Source organism: Mytilus californianus, unplaced genomic scaffold, assembly GCF_021869535.1.
Source record: "Mytilus californianus isolate M0D057914Y unplaced genomic scaffold, xbMytCali1.0.p SCAF_6, whole genome shotgun sequence".
NCBI classification, from domain to species: Eukaryota; Metazoa; Mollusca; class Bivalvia; order Mytilida; family Mytilidae; genus Mytilus; species Mytilus californianus.
This window is the reverse complement of record NW_026262712.1, coordinates 115,455,928-115,476,534: the sequence shown is the minus strand read 5'-3', so window position 1 is coordinate 115,476,534 and position 20,607 is coordinate 115,455,928. Positions and strand designations below refer to the sequence as shown.

Here is a 20,607-nt window from a genome sequence, read left to right as displayed (position 1 = left end):
CCCCAACTGTTCATGGTTGGACCTCTGCGGCTGTATCCAGCTGCGCTCAGCGAATCAGTTTATTTCTTAATTAAGAACTCCTTTTTGTCGAGCCTGCGACTTTTGTCGCAGAAAGCTCGACATAGGGATAGTGATCCGGCGGCGGCGTTGGCTAACTTCTTAAAAGCTTTATATTTTAGAAGGTGGAAGGTCTGGATGCTTCATACTTTGTATATGGATGCCTTATGTTACGAAGTTTCCGTCAGTCACATGTCCAATGTCCTTGACCTCATTTTCATGGTTCAGTGACTACTTGAAAAAAAAGTTAATATTTTTTGTAATGTTAAATTCTCTCTTATTATAAGTAATAGGATAACTATATTTGGTATGTGCGTATCTTGCAAGGTCCTCATGCCCGTCAGACAGTTTTCACTTGACCTCGACCTCATTTCATGGATCAGTGAACAAGGTTAAGTTTTGGTGGTCAAGTTCATATCTCAGATACTATAAGCAATAGGTCTAGTATATTCAGTGTATGGAAGGACTGTAAGGTGTACACGTCCAACTGGCAGGTGTCATCTGACCTTGACCTCATTTTCATGGTTCAGTGGTTATAGTTAAGTTTTTGTGTTTTGGTCTGTTTTTCTTATACTGTATGCAATAGGTCTACTATATTTGGTGTATGGAATGATTGTAAGGTGTACATGTCTAGCTGGCAGGTGTCATCTGACCTTGACCTCATTTTCATGGTTCAGTGGTCAAAGTTAAGTTTTTGAGTTTTGGTCTTTTTTTCTAATACTATATGCAATAGTTCAACTGTATTTGGTATATGGAAATATTTTATGATCTATTTGTCAGTCACACAGGTTTTTTTTTTTACCTTGACCTCATTTTCCAGGTCAGTTGCTCAGTTTTAAGTTTTTGTGTTTTGGTCTGTTTTTCTTAAACTATAAGCAATAGGTCAACTATATTTGTTGTATGGAAGAATTGTTAGCTGTACATGCCTGCCTAGCATGGTTCATCTGACCTTGACCTCGTTTTCTTGGTTCATTGGTCAATGCTTAGTTTACTTGGTTAATGTTAAGTTTATGTGACAGTTGTAATAAAGCTTTATATTTAGGACTATCAACATAATATCAATGATTAGTAAAGAAGGCGAGGCATTTCAGCATGTGCACTCTTGTTTCATTCATAAATTACTTTATACTTGGAAATATAATTTTGCTTGGAGTTATAGTTTCTAAAAAAAGTATTGTCATTGAAAGAGTTGACATGTTGCAATGTACATTTATTCTACATAGTTCTATGGTACCAAATCAAAAGTTTATATAAAAGAAAGAAGTCAAAGGTTTCCCATCATAGTTTAGTTACATACATTTTTTATGTACCTGAGGTCATTGAATATAGGTCATTATATAAATAAGGAGATGTGTTATGATTTCCAATGAAACAACTATCATCCATACATTGTACTTACCAGTCACAAACCACATTTGCAAAGTTGAATAAAATACAGTTGATAACATTTACTTATTACTAAAAAGAAAATGCCAAACTATTTTAAACAGTATTTGACTATAAACATAGATAAAAAAGGTACAAACTGGACATAATGCACTAGTTCATAAACAAGTGAGAACAATCGCCTTCATATAGTGCTCAGAATATGACATTCATAAAACTTGTTCAATATCATTAGAGAACTCTAAATCTTAAATACTGAAAGCCACCTCTGATAAGTACAATGTACTATGCAAGATAATGATATAACTGGACTAAAAATACACACAACCTGTAATTAACTGCCTTTACAGCGCTTTCACGCTTTGATTTCTAATGTTTACAGTATATTGGCCCATTGACCATTGTTTTTCTTATGGTTACAGTATATTGGCCCATTGATCATTGTTTTTCTTATGTTTTCAGTATGTGGACCAATTTATCATTATTTTTTCTTATGTTTACAGTATGTGGGCCCATTGATCATTGTTTTTCTTATGGTTACAGTATATTGGCCCATTGATCATTGTTATTCTAATGTTAACAGTATATTGGCCCTGTTATTCTAATGTTTACAGTATATTGACCCATTGATCATTATTATTCTAATGTTAACAGTATATTGGCCCTGTTATTCTTATGTTTACAGTATATTGGCCCATTGATCATTGTTTTTCTTATGTTTTCAGTATGTGGACCAATTTATCATTATTTTTTCTTATGTTTACAGTATGTGGGCCCATTGATCATTGTTATTCTAATGTTTACAGTATATTGGCCCATTGATCATTGTTATTCTAATGTTAACAGTATATTGGCCCTGTTATTCTAATGTTTACAGTATATTGACCCATTGATCATTATTATTCTAATGTTAACAGTATATTGGCCCTGTTATTCTAATGTTTACAGTATATCGGCCCATTGATCATTGTTTTTATGGTTACAGTATATTGACCCATTGATCATTATTATTCTAATGTTAACAGTATATTGGCCCTGTTATTCTAATGTTTACAGTATATTGACCCATTGATCATTATTATTCTAATGTTAACAGTATATTGGCCCTGTTTTTCTTATGTTTACAGTATATTGGCCCATTGATCATTGTTTTTCTAATGTTTACAGTATATCGGCCCATTGACCATTGTTTTTCTAATGTTTACAGTATATCGGCCCATTGACCATTGTTTTTCTTATGGTTACAGTATATTGGCCCATTGATCATTGTTATTCTAATGTTAACAGTATATTGGCCCTGTTATTCTAATGTTTACAGTATATTGACCCATTGATCATTATTATTCTAATGTTAATAGTATATTGGCCCTGTTATTCTAATGTTTACAGTATATTGGCCCATTGATCATTCTTTTTCTTATGTTTTCAGTATGTGGGCCCATTGATCATTGTATTTCTCATGTTTACAGTATGTGGACCAATTTATCATTATTTTTTCTTATGTTTACAGTATGTGGGCCCATTGATCATTGTATTTCTCATGTTTACAGTATGTGGGCCAATTTATCATTGTTTTTCTTATGTTTTCAGTATGTGGACCCATTTATCATTGTTTTTTCTTATGTTACAGTATGTAGGCCCATAGACTATGTTTTCAGTATGTGGACCCATTAATCATTGTATTTCTTATCTTTACAGTATGTGGGACCATTGATCATTGTAACTACAGAAGATGTACTACCTCTAGCAATCAGCACTGTGAATGGTGTGATGGGGAAATAACACCAAATATATATTGGAGAGCTTACACAAGACATCTTGATAATACAAAATGTCAAAGTGAGTAGAGTTATTTCCCTTGGAAACTGATGTTGTTTTTGATGCCTCAGAAAATTACAGAATACTTCAATGTTATACCAGTTGTTAAAAGTCTACAACTAAAAAACAGTCATCTGTCCACAATTTAATTTCAGTGGTCATATCTGTTCAATTTATCAGAAGATGCACCATGGTTTTACCCCAGCTTCAAGAAGTTGAGTCATATAGGGATGTCTTTCCTTCTGTTAGTTCATCCTTAACCCAATCATGTTACACCCTCATAGGCAGTCTAGGTTGTTAAACATCGTCATAGTAGTAGACCATCCTTCACAAGTTTGGTTTCTTGGATGATAATTAAAGCACCACTTAACAAAATCTCTTGAAACTTGAACATAATGTCATATGGACCATACAGGTCAAATTTGATTTTCAAATTAATGGTTTTGACATTCACCATTCAAGAGTTAAACCCCTTAATTACCTTAAAAATTTGGTTTGGTTTCCGAATGATGATTAAATTACCTATGAACAAAAACTTGAAGTTTTGACAGAATGTTACAAGCCATAAAATACAGATCAAGGTCAGTATTGATGGTTTTGACATTTACTGTTTTAGAGTTATTACCTTTAAAGTTTGGTTTTGTTTTGTGATGATTAAATACTGCTGAACCAAATGTTTTGAACTTGAACACAATGTAATGGACCATAGAATATAGATCAAGTCTGATTTTGATGGCTTTACATTTACCTTTCAAGAGTTATGCCCCTTAGTCACCTTAAAAGCTGGGTTTTCTTCAGTTTCCAGATGATGATTAACCAACGAGTGTAATTACCCTAAAATACACATTATATGTGTCATTACCATAAAATACACTTTACATTTGATTTGAAAGTTGGAGTTTGACATTTGCTTTAACATGAGTTTTTCTTCAAGTGATCACTAGACTACCTAATTCTAGTTAATAAGCTGTTTTCACATCAACAATTTTCACTTGAGTTGTATACAATTTTAATATTCCATGTGACTCACTGAATATCTAGGATATATTCTGTTTGAATTATCACACCCATCTGTGATATATTTGTTGTTACCTGAATGTGATACTATTCTATTTGCAGAGGCTTGTTCATGGAGAACAGATAGTACACGATGTTACCCTGGAACTTGTACTAATGAACTCGCCAGTGGTTGTGTGTGTGCTGATAACTTTAGTGGAACACATTGTGAAAACAGTGAGTATATAATTATGGGGCAGGGGTGCAGGCCTTTGTCATATAGAACATAAAGAGATACTTGGTGTTCCCTTGAAGTAAATAATAACTTGATAATTTTTTTTATAAAATATACCGAGGACACATCAGAACTTTAATCAGTGCTTTAACACTTCAAAATGGCCAAAATGTTTAGTAAGATTATGGATGGTAGGGAAACATTAACCAAACATATTATTTTATTTGGCCTAATAACAATAGGAAATTATGTGTTAACTTAACTTCAAGATATAAAAATTTTGGAATGAGATCTGCAGATGAGCTTATGGACCATGACATGATTCAAGAGTTTCAAAAAGGGGGACACTGAAAAATTTTGTTTTAAAGGGGTATATGAAACAGGAATTTTTTTATTTTTTTTTATGAAAATGCAAATTTTCTGCCATAATAATAAGGGATTGGGGGCACATTTGTCCCATGGATCTGTCACCATGGTCACAGGCCATCATAGAATTATTTTTTATTGTTTTTCACAATTTATCCTATTGAATGTCAGTCCTTCAAATATTTGAAACACTAAAACACATATGCATAAAACACAAGTAAGAAAAAAAGTACAAATTACAAATGTACATGTGTTGTACAATAAATTGATGAATTACAATGTACATGTGTTGTACAATAAATTGATGAATTACAAATGTACATGTGTTGTACAATAAATTGATGAATTACAATGTACATGTTTTTGTACAATAAATTGATGAATTACAAATGTACATGTGTTGTACAATAAATTGATGAATTACAATGTACATGTGTTGTACAATAAATTGATGAATTACAAATGTACATGTGTTGTACAATAAATTGATGAATTACAAATGTACATGTGTTGTACAATAAATTGATGAATTACAAATGTACATGTGCTGTACAATAAATTGATGAATTACAAATGTACATGTGTTGTACAATAAATTGATGAATTACAAATGTACATGTGTTGTACAATATATTGATGAATTACAAATGTACATGTGTTGTACAATAAAACACTATCACTGATTGGAAGGAAGTTATTTTCAATTAAATTATTCTTTTCAGTTGACAACACACCAACAATAGAATACAATCATTGTAAATTTTCTGACAACGGTGGACATCATGTTCTAGAAAATGATCCAAACTGGGTCACTGATGGCCATGCAACTATTTGGACAAACTTTGCTGCATATAGCAGTATTTCAGTAGTTGAAAGAGCAAAATATTTGCAGCCAGCTGATAATAGAGATTCTCAACATTATGTGAAATATTTCCGAGTTGGTGTCATTGAGGAAAAAGCAACTCTCTTATATTATAAAGGTATTTTTTTTATTGAGTTTTGTTTTAGTGGCTTTCATAGGGCAGCTTAGTATATATGTGGTTTTTACCAAAGATATTCTTATTGAAACGGAATAAATGATGTTATAAATGATTGATTGATTGCTGGTGTTAAATGCCACTTTCAACACTCTTGGCTATATTATTGCTGCCAGTTTTTGTTGGTGAAGGAAGCTGAAGTGCCCAGAGAGAACCACTGACCTAACAATCATAGTCACTTAAGATCAGAGTCAAATGTACCTGCCTCAAGCAGGGTTGGAACTCATTACCTCAGTGTTTCATTATCTCAGCATCGACAGGCTAGTGATCTTTGAAAATTAACTATTTAGACCTCTTGGCCATGGAAGCCCTGCTATAAATTATTTATTTGTTCAAACAGGAGTTAGAAGTCCTGTGAGTATTTGTAATATTTATTTTGCACTTTCATTTCAAAAATAATGCTGGTGAGACAAATATTACAAAGATTAATGTGTGGGGGTCAGTACAGTTTCAAGATAATTAATGATTGTTGATTTGGAGAGAATTGAGATGATCCCCTAGGGGAAAGGTATGTTTCAGTCTGCATCTTGTTATCTTGAACAGCAATTATGGTATATGAATGCTTACTGTTTAACTATACCTATGATCGTTGCAAAGAAAACTGGCAAATATGAAAATAAGATGTGGTATGATTGCCAATGAGACAATTAATGAGGTAGAAATATAGGTTACCTTACAGCCTTCAACAATGACCTATATGGTTGGCTAGATGTTCATTTTGACTTTACAAGACTCTCATGCCAACCATTTTGTGCCTTATAGTTCCAAACAACTTGAAATTTCATACTTATTTGATAAGAAGGAGATTGAACAAATAAACAGATTGGGTTTAAACACATTTCCCATCTGTTTCTCATGCAATCATTGTGTTTCAAGCTCTCCCTTTTTTTTATTTACGCTTCTTTTATAATCTGGAAATATTCCAAATATATCATAAGATACCCCATATATATAAAATATAAACAATGGCCGTTTTCTCCCTCAGAGCTTCCAAGCTCTTTGATTTAAGATTACTTCTGGGTTATTGATGCCGCATAACACTCCTTCAGTGGTTTTTGTGAGTCTATTGACTATATTTATATCCCCACTCCTGTCTGTCCGTCCGTCTGAGTGCCAGGGCAGTCCCATGGTATACTGTGACGTTTCAGATTCATGGCTAATCAACTGTTTTCTGAATACTTATATATTCTAAACATAATGGACAAGAATGAAATTTGTGTCTTATTTTTCTACCGCACCAATTTTAATTACTTTTTGTAATTTCATGCTAAATAACGGTGACCAACAAGTCTCAATAAAATTAATAGAATGACCATCAGTTCCTACAGTATACTGGTTCTGTTTATAGGTTCAACATATGTTTCCAAACAGACAAAGACATGTAATGGTATGAATAAAAACCAGCCTGTAGATTTTAAAGAATGCAGCTTTTCCTTTAATGCTTGGTCATTTACTCATAATGATAGGTATGTATATATGGGTGTGGTAATTAAACTTGATAATTAAATGGCAACTTTTTTCTTCAGATAATTTTAGAAACTAATGTTTTACTTTGTTAGACACAAATGTTTAATAGAAATATGATATGACCAATGTGACCTTAGAATTTATAGACTATTTTGGTTGTAAAAAAGACTCGTGATTCTAAAAGGCTATTCCTATCCTTATATATTATGGTATAAGTACATTGTGAACAATTTGTTTTGGTTAGTTTTGAATACCTCATTGTCCAATTGTTTTGCCAGAGTGTTTTCACTTAATTGCTAAGAAATAACTATATAACAGTTTGAAACTGCAAAATATCATTTTACAATATTATAGTAACGCCCAAGTAATATCTAAATACCAATAGATGCCTTGGATGGTTGGTCCTTTGTCAGAAACGGCCAGATTGCTCTTCAGTAATATAGACGTTGACTATTAGCCATTAGTTATGTACCAGAAGAGGCTGATTCTTGGGTAGTTCTTCGGGACATCTCTAGATGGTCTATCTGATGACCTAAAACTAACCCTACCAATACTACTCTATTCATCATATTGATATCTTTATGTTGCTAATACTATAAATTTTACATTTTATCAATAAATAAAAATGTGGGGTGCTTGTCACTGAAACTGTGGGACAGCAACTCATCAACACAAAACAAGCAAGGTTTCTTAAAGTTGTGTATTTGCTGTTTGTTAAATTGTCAACTGTCAGAAAGTATAGAAAAACTATTTACAACTTCAATATGTTGTCAGAATAATGATTTCATGTTCATTTACAAATGATATGAATTTCCAGAGTAGTTGCTGAATTCTCCTCTACCAATGGAGGATATGTGAGTGTGGCTAACCGTGACTCTAGTTCCACAGATTCTGTGAAAAAGACTTATTACTATTCTGGACAAACCCTGACACGGGAGTTTGAGTTCCACTGGGATTTAGAGAACCCTTATCATTGTTCTGTGTCGTCAGGAACATCTTGTACTCCATTTCTAAATATTTTAGATGATTTAACTGAAGATGTAAGTATTGATCGTTATGTATTATAAATACTACAAGGAATCTTATTTAGTATGCAGGTATCTTTTCAGTATTAATTTCCAAAGTACAAATACAACTAACTACAGTAAGTTCAAAAATGATTGCGATGTTTTAATTAATGCATTGATAGCTGTATAACAATAATAATTAGGTAAAAAATACTTCTTTGTCAATTGTTTCATAAGTTCTAAAAATAGAGAAGATCAGAAGTTAACATGATTTTATTTGTGGAAAACTATGATTATATATATGTAAACAACCATCCCTTTAGTATTGTTTGACAAAAAGTTGTCAGAAAAAAAGGACATGGAAATAAATTATTGGGAAGCTAAAAACAGTTATGCATTTATCTTGGCCTCATTTGTTTTAAAAAATAGTGTATATATGTATCTGTTGTAGCCTAATCTGAGTTTTACATGGGGAGGATGGTCAGATGACTTATCAGGACTAGATCATTATGAATATGACCTGTTTGACCTTGGAGTGGATGGTTCAATATTGATTGATGGTGCTGGCGCTGGTGGATCTTTAGTGTCATCAAATAAAAATGTACCAATCACTGAATCCTCTGTAAGTACAAATGTACCAATCACTGAATCCTCTGTAAGTCCAAGTGTACCAGTCACTGAATTCTTTGTAGGTCCAAGTGTAACAATCACTGAATCATCTGTAAGGACAAGTGAATCAATCACTGAATCCTCTGTAAGTACAAGTGAACTAATCACTGAATCCTCTGTTTAAAAAGTGTACTGATCACCAAATCCTCTGTAAGTACAAGTGTACCAATCACTGAATCCTCTGCAAGTCCAAGTGTACCAATCACTGAATCCTTTGTAAGTACAAGTGAACCAATCACTGAATCTTTTGTAAGTCCAAGTGTATCAATCACTGAATTCTCTGTAAGGACAAGTGAACCAATCACTGAATCCTCTGCAAGTCCATGTGTACCAATAACTGAATCCTTTGTAAGTACAAGTGAACCAATCACTGAATCTTTTGTAAATCCAAGTGTATCAATCACTGAATTCTCTGTAAGGACAAGTGAACCAATCACTGAATCCTCTGTAAGTAAAAGTGTACCAATAACTGAATCCTCTGTAAGTAAAAGTGTACCAATCACTGAATCCTCTGCAAGTGCAAGTGTACCAATCACTGAATCCTTTGTAAGTCCAAGTGAACCAATCACTGAATCCTTTGTAAGTCCAAATGTACCAATCACTGAATCCTCTGTTAAAAGAAGTGTACTGATCACTGAATCCTCTGTTAGTACAAGTGTACCAATCACTGCATTCTGTAAGTTCAAGGGTACCAATCACTGAATCCTCCGTAAGTAAAAGTGTACCAATCACTAAATCCTCTGTTAGTGCAAGTGAACCAATCCTTGAATCTTTTGTAAGTCCAAGTGTATCAATAACTGAATCCTCTGTAAGTACAAGTGTACCAATTACTGAATACTCTTTAAGTGCAAGTGAACCAATAACTGAATCTTATGCAAGTACAAGTGAACCAATCACTGAATCCTCTGTAAGTACAAGTGTATCAATCACTGAATCTTTTGTAAGTACAAGTGTACCAATTACTGAATACTCTTTAAGTGCAAGTGAACCAATAACTGAATCCTATGCAAGTACAAGTGAACCAAACACTGAATCCTCTGTAAGTACAAGTGTACCAATCACTGAATCCTCTGTAAGTACAAGTATACCAATTACTGAATACTCTTTAAGTGCAAGTAAACCAATAACTGAATCTTATGCAAGTACAAGTGAACCAATCACTGAATCCTCTGTAAGTACAAGTGAACCAATCACTGAATCCTCTGTAAGTACAAGTGTACCAATTACTGAATACTCTTTAAGTGCAAGTGAACCAATAACTGAATCTTATGCAAGTACAAATGAACCAATCACTGAATCCTCTGTAAGTTCAAGTTTACCAATCACTGAATCCTCTGTTAGTACAAGTATACCAATCACTGAATACTCTTTAAGTGCAGGTGAACCAATAACTGAATCTTTTGCAAGTACAAGTGAACCAATTACTAATCCTCTGTAAGTACAAGTGTACCAATCACTGAATCCTCTGTAAGTACACATTTACTAATATCTGAATTCTTTGTAAACTTCAATAAATATGCTAGTGCACCAATTACTGAATCTTCTGCAAGTTAAAATGAATATGCAAATGTACTAATAACTGAATTTTCTTAGTTACAATTAATAAATAAGTGTACCATTATTACTGAATATACAAGTATAGCTAGTACTTGTTATAGAACTGTTTGTGTGTTACGGACCAATTACTGATTTGTCTGTACTTTGCAAGGGTGTCAATTATCGCCTATATAAGTGTGGAAGTTAGTGATTTTAAAACATTTGGTGTAACTTAGTGTGATGGTAGTCACTTTCGAATCTTATAAATTATCCATGACAAACATGTTTTGTATACCAGACAGACATGTTTTTGAATGTTTTTGTATTCAAGACAGACATTTTTTTGTATCATAAAAATTCAAATATTATACATTATCCATGATAGACATGGTTTTGTATCGATGACAGACATGTTTTGTATCCATGACAGATATATTTTTGTAGCTATGAAAGACATGTTTTTGTATCCACAAAAGAATGAAAGACATGTTTTGTATCCATGACAGATATGTTTTTCTATGCCCGAAAGACATGTTTTTGTATGCATGACAGACATGTTTTTTGTATCCATGACAGATACAGATATATTTTTGTATCCATGAAAGACATGTTTTTGTATCCAAGCTGTTAAAATCCCAAATGACAAATGTAAAACAAACTATAAAAAACAGTTGAAAAGAGTTTAGCTCAAAATAAAGATCAAAAGCACAAAAACACTTAAGACACAAAATCCAGATCTGAGAGAACTCGCAGTTACTGAAAGCTAGTTCAAAGTCAATAACAACTAAAAAATAAATCATAAATCAAAACCACTCACAAACAAAAAACCTGTTAAATATAAGGGCATATACAGCATAAAACCAGTTTAAATTTATTTGTATACATTATCTTGAATTGTTTGTTGTATTTTAGGGATCTGTGGTTTTGACGGAACCTGGGATGTATTCCTTACATCTTGTTGCCTATGATAAAGCTGGAAATTTTAAAACAGGCAGAAATCTTTTCCTGTATGATGACCAGTCTGTTGTAGATACCCAAGGAAATCAGCCGACCTACTGTTCAACTGCCTCTGAAGATACATCATATACTTGGGTTACTATAGATACAAACCAGGTCAAGGTCGATTGGAAAGATCGATTTATAAATATCAGACATAAAAATAATAAATGGTTAAACCTGGTACAGACATATGCACCAGGGGAACCTAAAATTGTGGTGTATGAAGATTTGTATGGAGACAGAACAAATGTTCAAATAAATAATGTGCATGGTAAGGTTTAGGATGTAACAGGATTCATTAGGCTTCACAATATTTAAAAAAAAAAAATGTATAAAAGAATATATCAATTTACAATTATATCTTTTTAAAAACTTCTAAATTTAAGTTAATGGTCTCTCCTTTTGAACTGAAGTTTTTTTATTAACCATGTACTTTTCTGTGTTTTTTATAAAACTATAATCATAAGTAAAGAATACACAAATGTCACAAACCAAATCCAGTAAACATAAAAATTTGCTGATCATATATGCAATATTTAACAAAATATACCTATTGGATGTTTTAAGCTTACAGAATACTGATGTGAGTTTTAGGGGTCTTGTTCACTAGGCATATGCTTTCACAGTATATTTTTATTTGGTCCGAGCAGCACAGTTGCAGCCACTTCCCAGGTAGCACAAAACATTTTCAAAACATTTTTAAATGGTTGTATAAATGTCTTCTCAAAAAGTTGTCGAAAAAATATATATAGTGGAGCAGGAACTGACTTCATCCTCATATCATAGTTTTAGTGCTTAAACAATGTATTTTTATTTCAGCCATTGTTGATTTCCAAGTATCATATCAGGTTGACAGCAGTGACTCAATAACCACAAGTGTCAAGGATTCACGACCTTTCACCTCTGTTTCGAACATATATAACCAGTATGACATCTTAACATTAGACTGGGCTGATGGAGATCAATTGACAGCTACAGTTAAAGCTATTGATGTACTGGACAAGACTAACCAAGAAACAATCGTGGTGTACAGAGATGCTACGCCTCCTATTGTAGAAAATGTATGGTTAACAAAAGGGGACAGATTAAATGTTAGTGTGCACAGTTTAGAAGATTTTACAAAGATGACGTAAGTAATTTATTTTCTCTTCCTTTCTTATTTTTGTGTTGTTTTTTCAACTTATTACAATTTGTAGAATTCAGTGCTGCATTAATATAGAGATACTTTTATTTTACTCTGAATTGCTCTCAGTCCAAAAAAAAAGATTATTGTGGATTCATTTATTTTCTTGTAGTGAAGAAAAGATTCGTGGATATTAGATTTCGTAGTTTTACAAAAATATGCAAACAATCCTGTGAAAATTTTGTACTTCGTTGAACATTCTTCGTTCACCTGTATTCTTGATATCCAAGAGAATTGGTATCTTATGAATGAATCTTCAGTAGTTGAACAACACCAAAGACTAGAAGACATGCATTGTACAAACCTTCTATGACTGTTCATGAAATTGCCATAGGAACTATACTTGCCAATCTTAGCTGCTAGAGTGTAAAAAGAGGCAGGGTTGAGTGGCTTGTCTTCATATTTGTGTCCTTTCGGGAATTTGGTGTCTTTAGGAGATCTTTGGTATCCTCTGTTAAATTATAGGAGTGGGTACTAAATCAAATTCATTTTGTCTGTCTGTCCGTCCATTTGTTGATGGTCCAACAAATATGTTTGTCACACTTATACAGGTACTACTGAACAGAATGACTTCAAATTTAGTCAGCAGCTTGGCAGAGATGAGTTGTGGTGATTTAGAACGTCTCCGGTAATTCAGATCCCCTAATATCTGTTTGTCAATACAGTTAAAGCTGTGTAAACCAGACCCTAAATAAACACTCGTTGAACAATAAACACTCGTTGAACAATAAACACTCATTGAACAATAAACACTCGTTGAACATAAACACTCGTTGAACAATAAACACTCATTGAACAATAAACACTCGTTGACCAATAAACACTCGTTGAACATAAACACTCGTTGAACAATAAACACTCGTTGAACAATAAACACTCCTTGAACAATAAACACTCGTTGAACAATAAACACTCGTTGAACAATAAACACTCATTGAACAATAAACACTCGTTGACCAATAAACACTCGTTGAACATAAACACTCGTTGAACAATAAACACTCATTGAACAATAAACACTCGTTGACCAATAAACACTCGTTGAACATAAACACTCGTTGAACAATAAACACTCGTTGAACAATAAACACTCGTTGAACAATAAACACTCGTTGAACAATAAACACTCGTTGAACAATAAACACTCATTGAACAATAAACACTCATTGAACAATAAACACTCGTTGAACAATAAACACTCGTTGACCAATAAACACTCGTTGAACATAAACACTCGTTGAACAATAAACACTCATTGAACAATAAACACTCGTTGACCAATAAACACTCGTTGAACATAAACACTCGTTGAACAATAAACACTCGTTGAACAATAAACACTCGTTGAACAATAAACACTCGTTGAACAATAAACACTCGTTGAACAATAAACACTCGTTGAACAATAAACACTCGTTGAACAATAAACACTCGTTGAACAATAAACACTCGTTGAACAATAAACACTCATTGAACAATAAACACTCGTTGAACAATAAACAACGAGATGATTCTGATGCAGATGAAAACAATAAACTCAAAGTGAAAGTAAAACTGACGAGTTTAGAGACTGATACTAATACCAAGGTGGATTTGACATTTAAGGATATGTAAAAAAAGTTTATATATATTTCTTTGAATTTCGAGAACAACTAATTTCTGTTATTTCTAAAGCCAATGAATACGAAGACTCAAAACAAGGATCGTGCATAGTTACATGGTGAAAGGTCAAGGAACACTTGTAATGTTCATGTCACAATATTTTCACACAAATCATGACATACCTTTTAATAAATAGATTATTATATTCCAATAGCCAGCTGGTTTATACAGGTTTTACTGTTCATTGAATTTTTCAATATTCTGACTAAACTTAACATTTTCATCACGTTTCCCCAATGCTACTGAACAGAATGACTACATATCTGATCTACGGGTTGACATTGATGACTTGTAATGTGTAATGTATGCACTTTCAGGATCTGTCAGACCCTTTTGAGATAAATGGGGGGGTAAGGTTAGATTGATAAGTGTCCAAATTCTTGTTATTTAAAAGGGTAATGATACTCACAGGAAATTAGAGCTGCAAGTTAAGTAACTGTAAAATGTTGTAGTTAATGTTGTATTATTATACCTCCTGCAAACAAAGTTTGGGGGTATATAGGAATCAATCAGCCTTGTCTGTCTGTCTGTCTGTCTGTCTGTCTGTCTTCAAATTAACTCATCATAGACACCAGGTTTAAAATTTTGCACACCACAGGCATGTAACTTAGTCTACAAAAGTCTCGTCAGTGAAGCCCTTTTAAGAAAGGCATACATCTTAGACAACATCAAATAAAACATTTGGAAAGTGTCAAAATTTATCAACTAGATTGACTTGCTGTTTTTCAGTAACTAACATATTCAAACCTCAATCTGTGATGCAGGAGTAGTTGTCTAGCTAAGTAGACAGTTCTTGTTTAAATTTATTCTCCACAGGATAGAATGGGAAGCATATGATGTACACAGTGGCTTGGATTCTGTGTATTGGAGATTATATGACAGTAAGACTGGAGTTCTCCATGGACATGAAGATATCATAGCTCAGGGACATTCTACTGTAAGTTATAGATAATTATTACATTACTTGCAATGAATTACTGTGATTTCCCAGTGAAATAAAAACCGACAATTTCACATGTGAAATAAACTCGATCATTTCACTTCTCTGACGTCATACAACAATGGGTGTTGTCAATGACGCTACATCAAAACAAATTGTGAATGAGTAGAAAAAGATATAGTCCCTTGCATTTAATATTTTATTTCCTTTAAAAGCTCGTCAATGTAATAAAAAGAAGAACCAATCAAAGAATTCAAATATCGAAAAACAACACTGACAAATTAACTCATGCGCACATTCGTGATTTAATGTGTTTTCGGTCTCTTTTTTAATATTTTTCTAAATTTGAATCAGTGATCTGGAAGGATTTTTTCTCTATGGGCCCAGGGCCCCCCAAAAATAAATTCAATGGGCCATTTTTAGAATTAATGGGCCATGTTGTCAAATGAGTGGGCCATTCGTTTACTCAATAAAAAAAAAGAAAAAAAGTGTATATTTCACTGTACTTACAAGTATGATTCTAATTAATATCATGGATATTGTTCCTGTGGTTTTGTAATTTCAATTTCAATGAATATACAATAACTTCTTCCAAACCGGGCAATTTTTACGATAACCTTTATTTACAATGTTAAAACTGGTACTGTTCCTTTGTTCATATTCATGGTTTTTTTACATTAAATTTGTGTCTTCGTCGATACCATACTTACTCCAAATGTTCCGTATTAGAGGACGTTTCTGGCATTTCCTCTGCACTTGTATTATTATTACTTCATCACGATAACAAGAATAACAGTAGAGAGCAACGTTAATTAATAAGACACAACAACAATTCGCTGAAGGCATGTTTACAAAATGTCAAAACGAGCCAAAGACCAAACAAATTGACAAGGACAGTTAAGCCCGTTTATTGAGACAAATACTATGCTATTCATAAAAAGGCTTTTGGGTTTTTCAATCGAAATAATAGCAAGCTTACTTAAAAGATTTTAATAAGAGAAGAATTCTCGCCTGTACTAGCCAATTTTCACAAATTTAAAGTTGTTTATAAAAAAATATATCATGAATGATGGTTAATTACGTTTTTTGGGTAATCAGTCATATCGCATGTTGCTATTATTACCATAGGAAAACACCCGAGACATCCCAAAAATACATAGGTGCTCCTATAATTGGAGTAAACACTACACAGTTGTGTATTCACACATGGCGGCACGAAATACAATGGGAAATCCATTTGACGATATCTCAACGTTTCAAAACGAAGTGAAAAATATCATGCGCCACGCGGGCGCTTACATTTGTCACTCTATGCGCCATTTCTGGTCGATAAGCGCAATTGGCGCAAGGCGCACGTCCTTCCCGATCACTGTTGAATTCTTAGATTAGTTATTCTATAAGTACAATTATTTAGTAGGAAAAACACCAGCTGATAAGTTGAAAGGATGAGGATAACAGATAACAAACATATTCCCAAAATGGGATATTTTACCTACCTTGCAGGAATCAATTTTGTCTCGCCTGCAATGAAAGTTGCAGTATGCGAGACGTAGGTATTACTATCTGGCAGTGGCGTAATCTATTTGTATAAAGCTGCATATTTCAGAAGGTAGAAGACCTGGATGCTGCATACCTTGTATGCAGATACCTTATGTTACAAAGTTTCCGTCTGTCATATGCCCATTGTCCTTGACCTCATTTTCATTGTTCAGTGACTGCTTGAAAAAAAATTACAGTTTTTTTGTTATGTGAATTTCTCACTTAGTATTAGTAATAAGATAACTATATTTGGTATATGGGTTCATTGGTTAACATTAAGTTTTTGTGTTTTTTGTCTGTTTTTTTCAATTACCATAAGCAGTGGGTCAACTGTATTTGGTGTATGGAATAATTGTAAGGTTTTATCTGACCTTGACCTCATTGTCATGGATCTTTAAAAATGTTAAGTTTATGAGATACTTGTAGTAAAACCCTTATCTTTAAGACTTTAAACATAAAAACAATGGTGAGTAAACAGGCGAGACATTTCAGCATGTGCACTCTTGTGTAAATAATACAGTAAAAGCATAGCAGGCATTACCGAAAAATTGGACAGTAAAACAGACCAACACAAACCTTACCAATAATATAGATGCACAAATTTAAAAAACAAAAAGAACAACACATGGTCCAGACAGCCTGACATAGTACAGGAACAAAGTTGGGTGGGGTTAGACCTGTTTTACATTCTTAGAAACCTTTCCTTTTACCTACCAAGACCATATGTATGAAAAGTAAAACACAAAATAAACAAATACTAAACAGTCCAGGTAAAGAAAGGATGTATAAAGATGGCACGTTATTAATGGAAAGCAGGGTAAAAATTGTGCTGGCTACTACAGGAAGCTCTGCTAAGATTGCCACAGCTGTTAGTTAAATATTTCCCTAAAAATATTTAAAAATCAGAAACAACTAAAAGGTTTTGTAAACATTAATTAGTGTTTGTGGAAGGTTTTACTCAGTAAGTTGGATCAGAAATCACTTTGAAAACCTTTTAAATATCCAGTATGACATACCATGTTTACTATACAATAGTTATTACACTGAAACAAGATGTACACCATACTCATGATACTGAGTGACAAAATTTTGCATGTAGAATAGTTTTTCTGGTAAGTTATAAATGTTTTTTTTAAATTTCAGTAGTTTGACACATTGTGAATATAGAAAGTGTTTGCATTCCAGTTACTGGTACGTTTCTGATAATGGTGGTTAAGAGATTATTTTAGGTTGTTGATTGAAACCATATATAGTAAGGATGCTCTTTGTAATTTCAGAATTTGACACATTGTGAGGATAAATACAGTGATTATGCAAGGGGAGCTAACTGCTACTGCACACCATTCCAGGGATGTTTCCATCGTCATTTCCAAATTAAACCTGAAATAAAACAAGATGGAGGATTGATAGTTAATAGAGATAAAGGGACGCATGAATATGATTATTTTATAGAGATATCTGTCACAAGTATCGCCAATTTAACCACTGTCCTGACCAGAAAGGTTCGTATCTTAGCATTTTAACAGTGGTGCATATCAAATAGCTTCAGAAAGCACAAAACAAAAAACAAACATGATCACAAGATATGTAAAGATTATGAAAATTTGTACCCAAGAATATGAGCATCAGGCAAAATAAATTTGTTATAAAATATGTGGATTTTCTCGCTGTGTTGAAGACCCATTGGTTGCCTTGAGCTGTTTTCTGCTCTTTGGTCAGGTTGTTGTCTCTTTGACGCAGTCCCTGTTTCCATTCTCAATTATATTTAGATGTCGAAATTGTTGTTTATGACAAATCATTCTCATTGAAACAATAATATGCTATGCTGTTTTTACCAGTATAAGTTTTCATAGGTAATTGGAATCTGTCTACTGATTGATATAAAAATGCTTCCTTTCACTAAGAAGTTAAATTGAGATATTGATGTCCCCAGTGGCTGATATTAGTGTGTCACTTCACTTTTTTTTTTCAACAGCAGATAAATTATCTTAAGCTTTATTTTTGTAAAGAACATTTTTATTGTAATGATATGAAAATATTAGGGATCACCTGATTAATTTTGCTGTGTAAATCCTTAAAGTTTTAGATATCTTTGAGAAAAAGCATGACATTAATCAGAACTTAATTTATATTTTTTCCGGCAAAAACAGGTTTCAATACTTTTCTTTGAAACTTAACAGAATGATTTCACATGTATTTTTATACTATTATAGATCTGTCTTGAAAAAAATTAATTGATTGTATATTTAGAAATATAACGCATATATATATATATATCATGTTCTTGGTATTCAAGTGCAATTTATAATACAAGTTATAAATGCATACAAAATTTCATGAAAATAAGAATTAAAATAAAACCAATTAATGTGGATTCATTTTCATTTCCATTTCTCAAATGCATGATTCTCCTGGATTTCATGGGTATTGGTGAACCATGAATGTAAATGTTCAACAAAGTACACATTCTTTATAGGTTTGTTAGTAAACTTTTGAAATCAAGTATCTATGAATATACAATTTTCCTCAACTCACGAAAATAAATGAATCCACAGTACATATATGTTTTGCTTTAAAACAATTCCTTAAAAAAATCATAAAAAAATTATAATACTTATTTTGTTTGGTATCTGATGTATAATTAGTAAAATCTCCTAAATATTTTATTTTAGATAACAGTAGACATCAGTCCACCACATTCAGGTGCTGTCCATGATGGACAACAAGGAAACCCAGAAATAGACTACCAACAAGGAATGGACCTAAATGCCTACTGGGACCAGTTCTTTGACAGAGAAAGTGGGGTGTTTTTCTACCAGTATATAGTAAATACAACATGTGCTGATAAGACTGATTTTGTTCTTAATGGTTCAAATCCAAATGTAAGTTATTTTTAATTTTTTTGTGATTTGCTAAGGTCGAAAACATCAGTTACAATAACTCTGTCTCTCTCAACAGGATATAAATAATCTGTATTACAAATATTAGTTATTATAACTTTAAGGAAAAATTGAAAGACTGTCATAAAATTGTGAGGTTTGGAGTAAAAAAACTGATTTTTTTTCTTCTCTAAAATCAAGTTTATTGCACTAAAACCTGTTTTATCCAATCACATTTACCTTGAAATATTTCTGTATCAGATAGTGTGTAGTTGAGTGGTTCCGCTCATGTCCCAATATTTCTGTTTCAGATTGTAGAAACATACAATAGTTTTGGTAGTCACACAGTCAGTGGAGATGGAACCTATTATTTCACTGTGGTTGCTTATAACAGGGCCCTGGACCCTTCCGAACCAGTGTGTTCTGATGGCGTTACTATAGACAGTTCTGTACCAGGAGTTAAGGAGGTGGTTGTTAAAGATTCTCTCATCACTGGCGGTCTTGTCAAAGACCCAGACAATGTGGACTACTATATCCTGGGACCAGATCGCGTCAGGAGACTGATACCTAATCCTACCGCTGACTGTATGTAAGTATACACATTGTACATCCTGGAACCAGGTGGAGTCAGGAAATTTATACCTCGTCCTTCTGCTGACTATGTAAGTATACATATTGTTCATTCTGGAACCAGGTGGAGTCAGGAAATTTATACCTCATCCTTCTGCTGACTTTGTAAGTATACATATTATTCATTCTGGAACCAGGTCGAGTCAGGAGACTGATACCTGACTGTATGTAAGTATACATATTACTCATCCAGGAACTAGA

General features: G+C 33.0%; 1 protein-coding gene across 1 annotated transcript in view; it reads left to right on the top strand.

Annotated features, from left to right (window-relative positions):
- Positions 1-20,607, top strand: part of LOC127706737 (uncharacterized) — a 125,864-nt gene that overhangs the window by 19,024 nt on the left and 86,233 nt on the right. The window contains exons 5-16 of the mRNA XM_052211396.1: positions 3,142-3,282; positions 4,381-4,494; positions 5,581-5,838; positions 7,244-7,361; positions 8,180-8,402; positions 8,821-8,991; positions 11,487-11,844; positions 12,393-12,702; positions 15,235-15,355; positions 18,175-18,399; positions 19,570-19,779; positions 20,088-20,365. Of these exons, the coding sequence (XP_052067356.1) occupies positions 3,142-3,282; positions 4,381-4,494; positions 5,581-5,838; positions 7,244-7,361; positions 8,180-8,402; positions 8,821-8,991; positions 11,487-11,844; positions 12,393-12,702; positions 15,235-15,355; positions 18,175-18,399; positions 19,570-19,779; positions 20,088-20,365 (2,527 nt within the window). The remainder of the gene's footprint in view (positions 1-3,141; positions 3,283-4,380; positions 4,495-5,580; positions 5,839-7,243; positions 7,362-8,179; positions 8,403-8,820; positions 8,992-11,486; positions 11,845-12,392; positions 12,703-15,234; positions 15,356-18,174; positions 18,400-19,569; positions 19,780-20,087; positions 20,366-20,607) is intronic.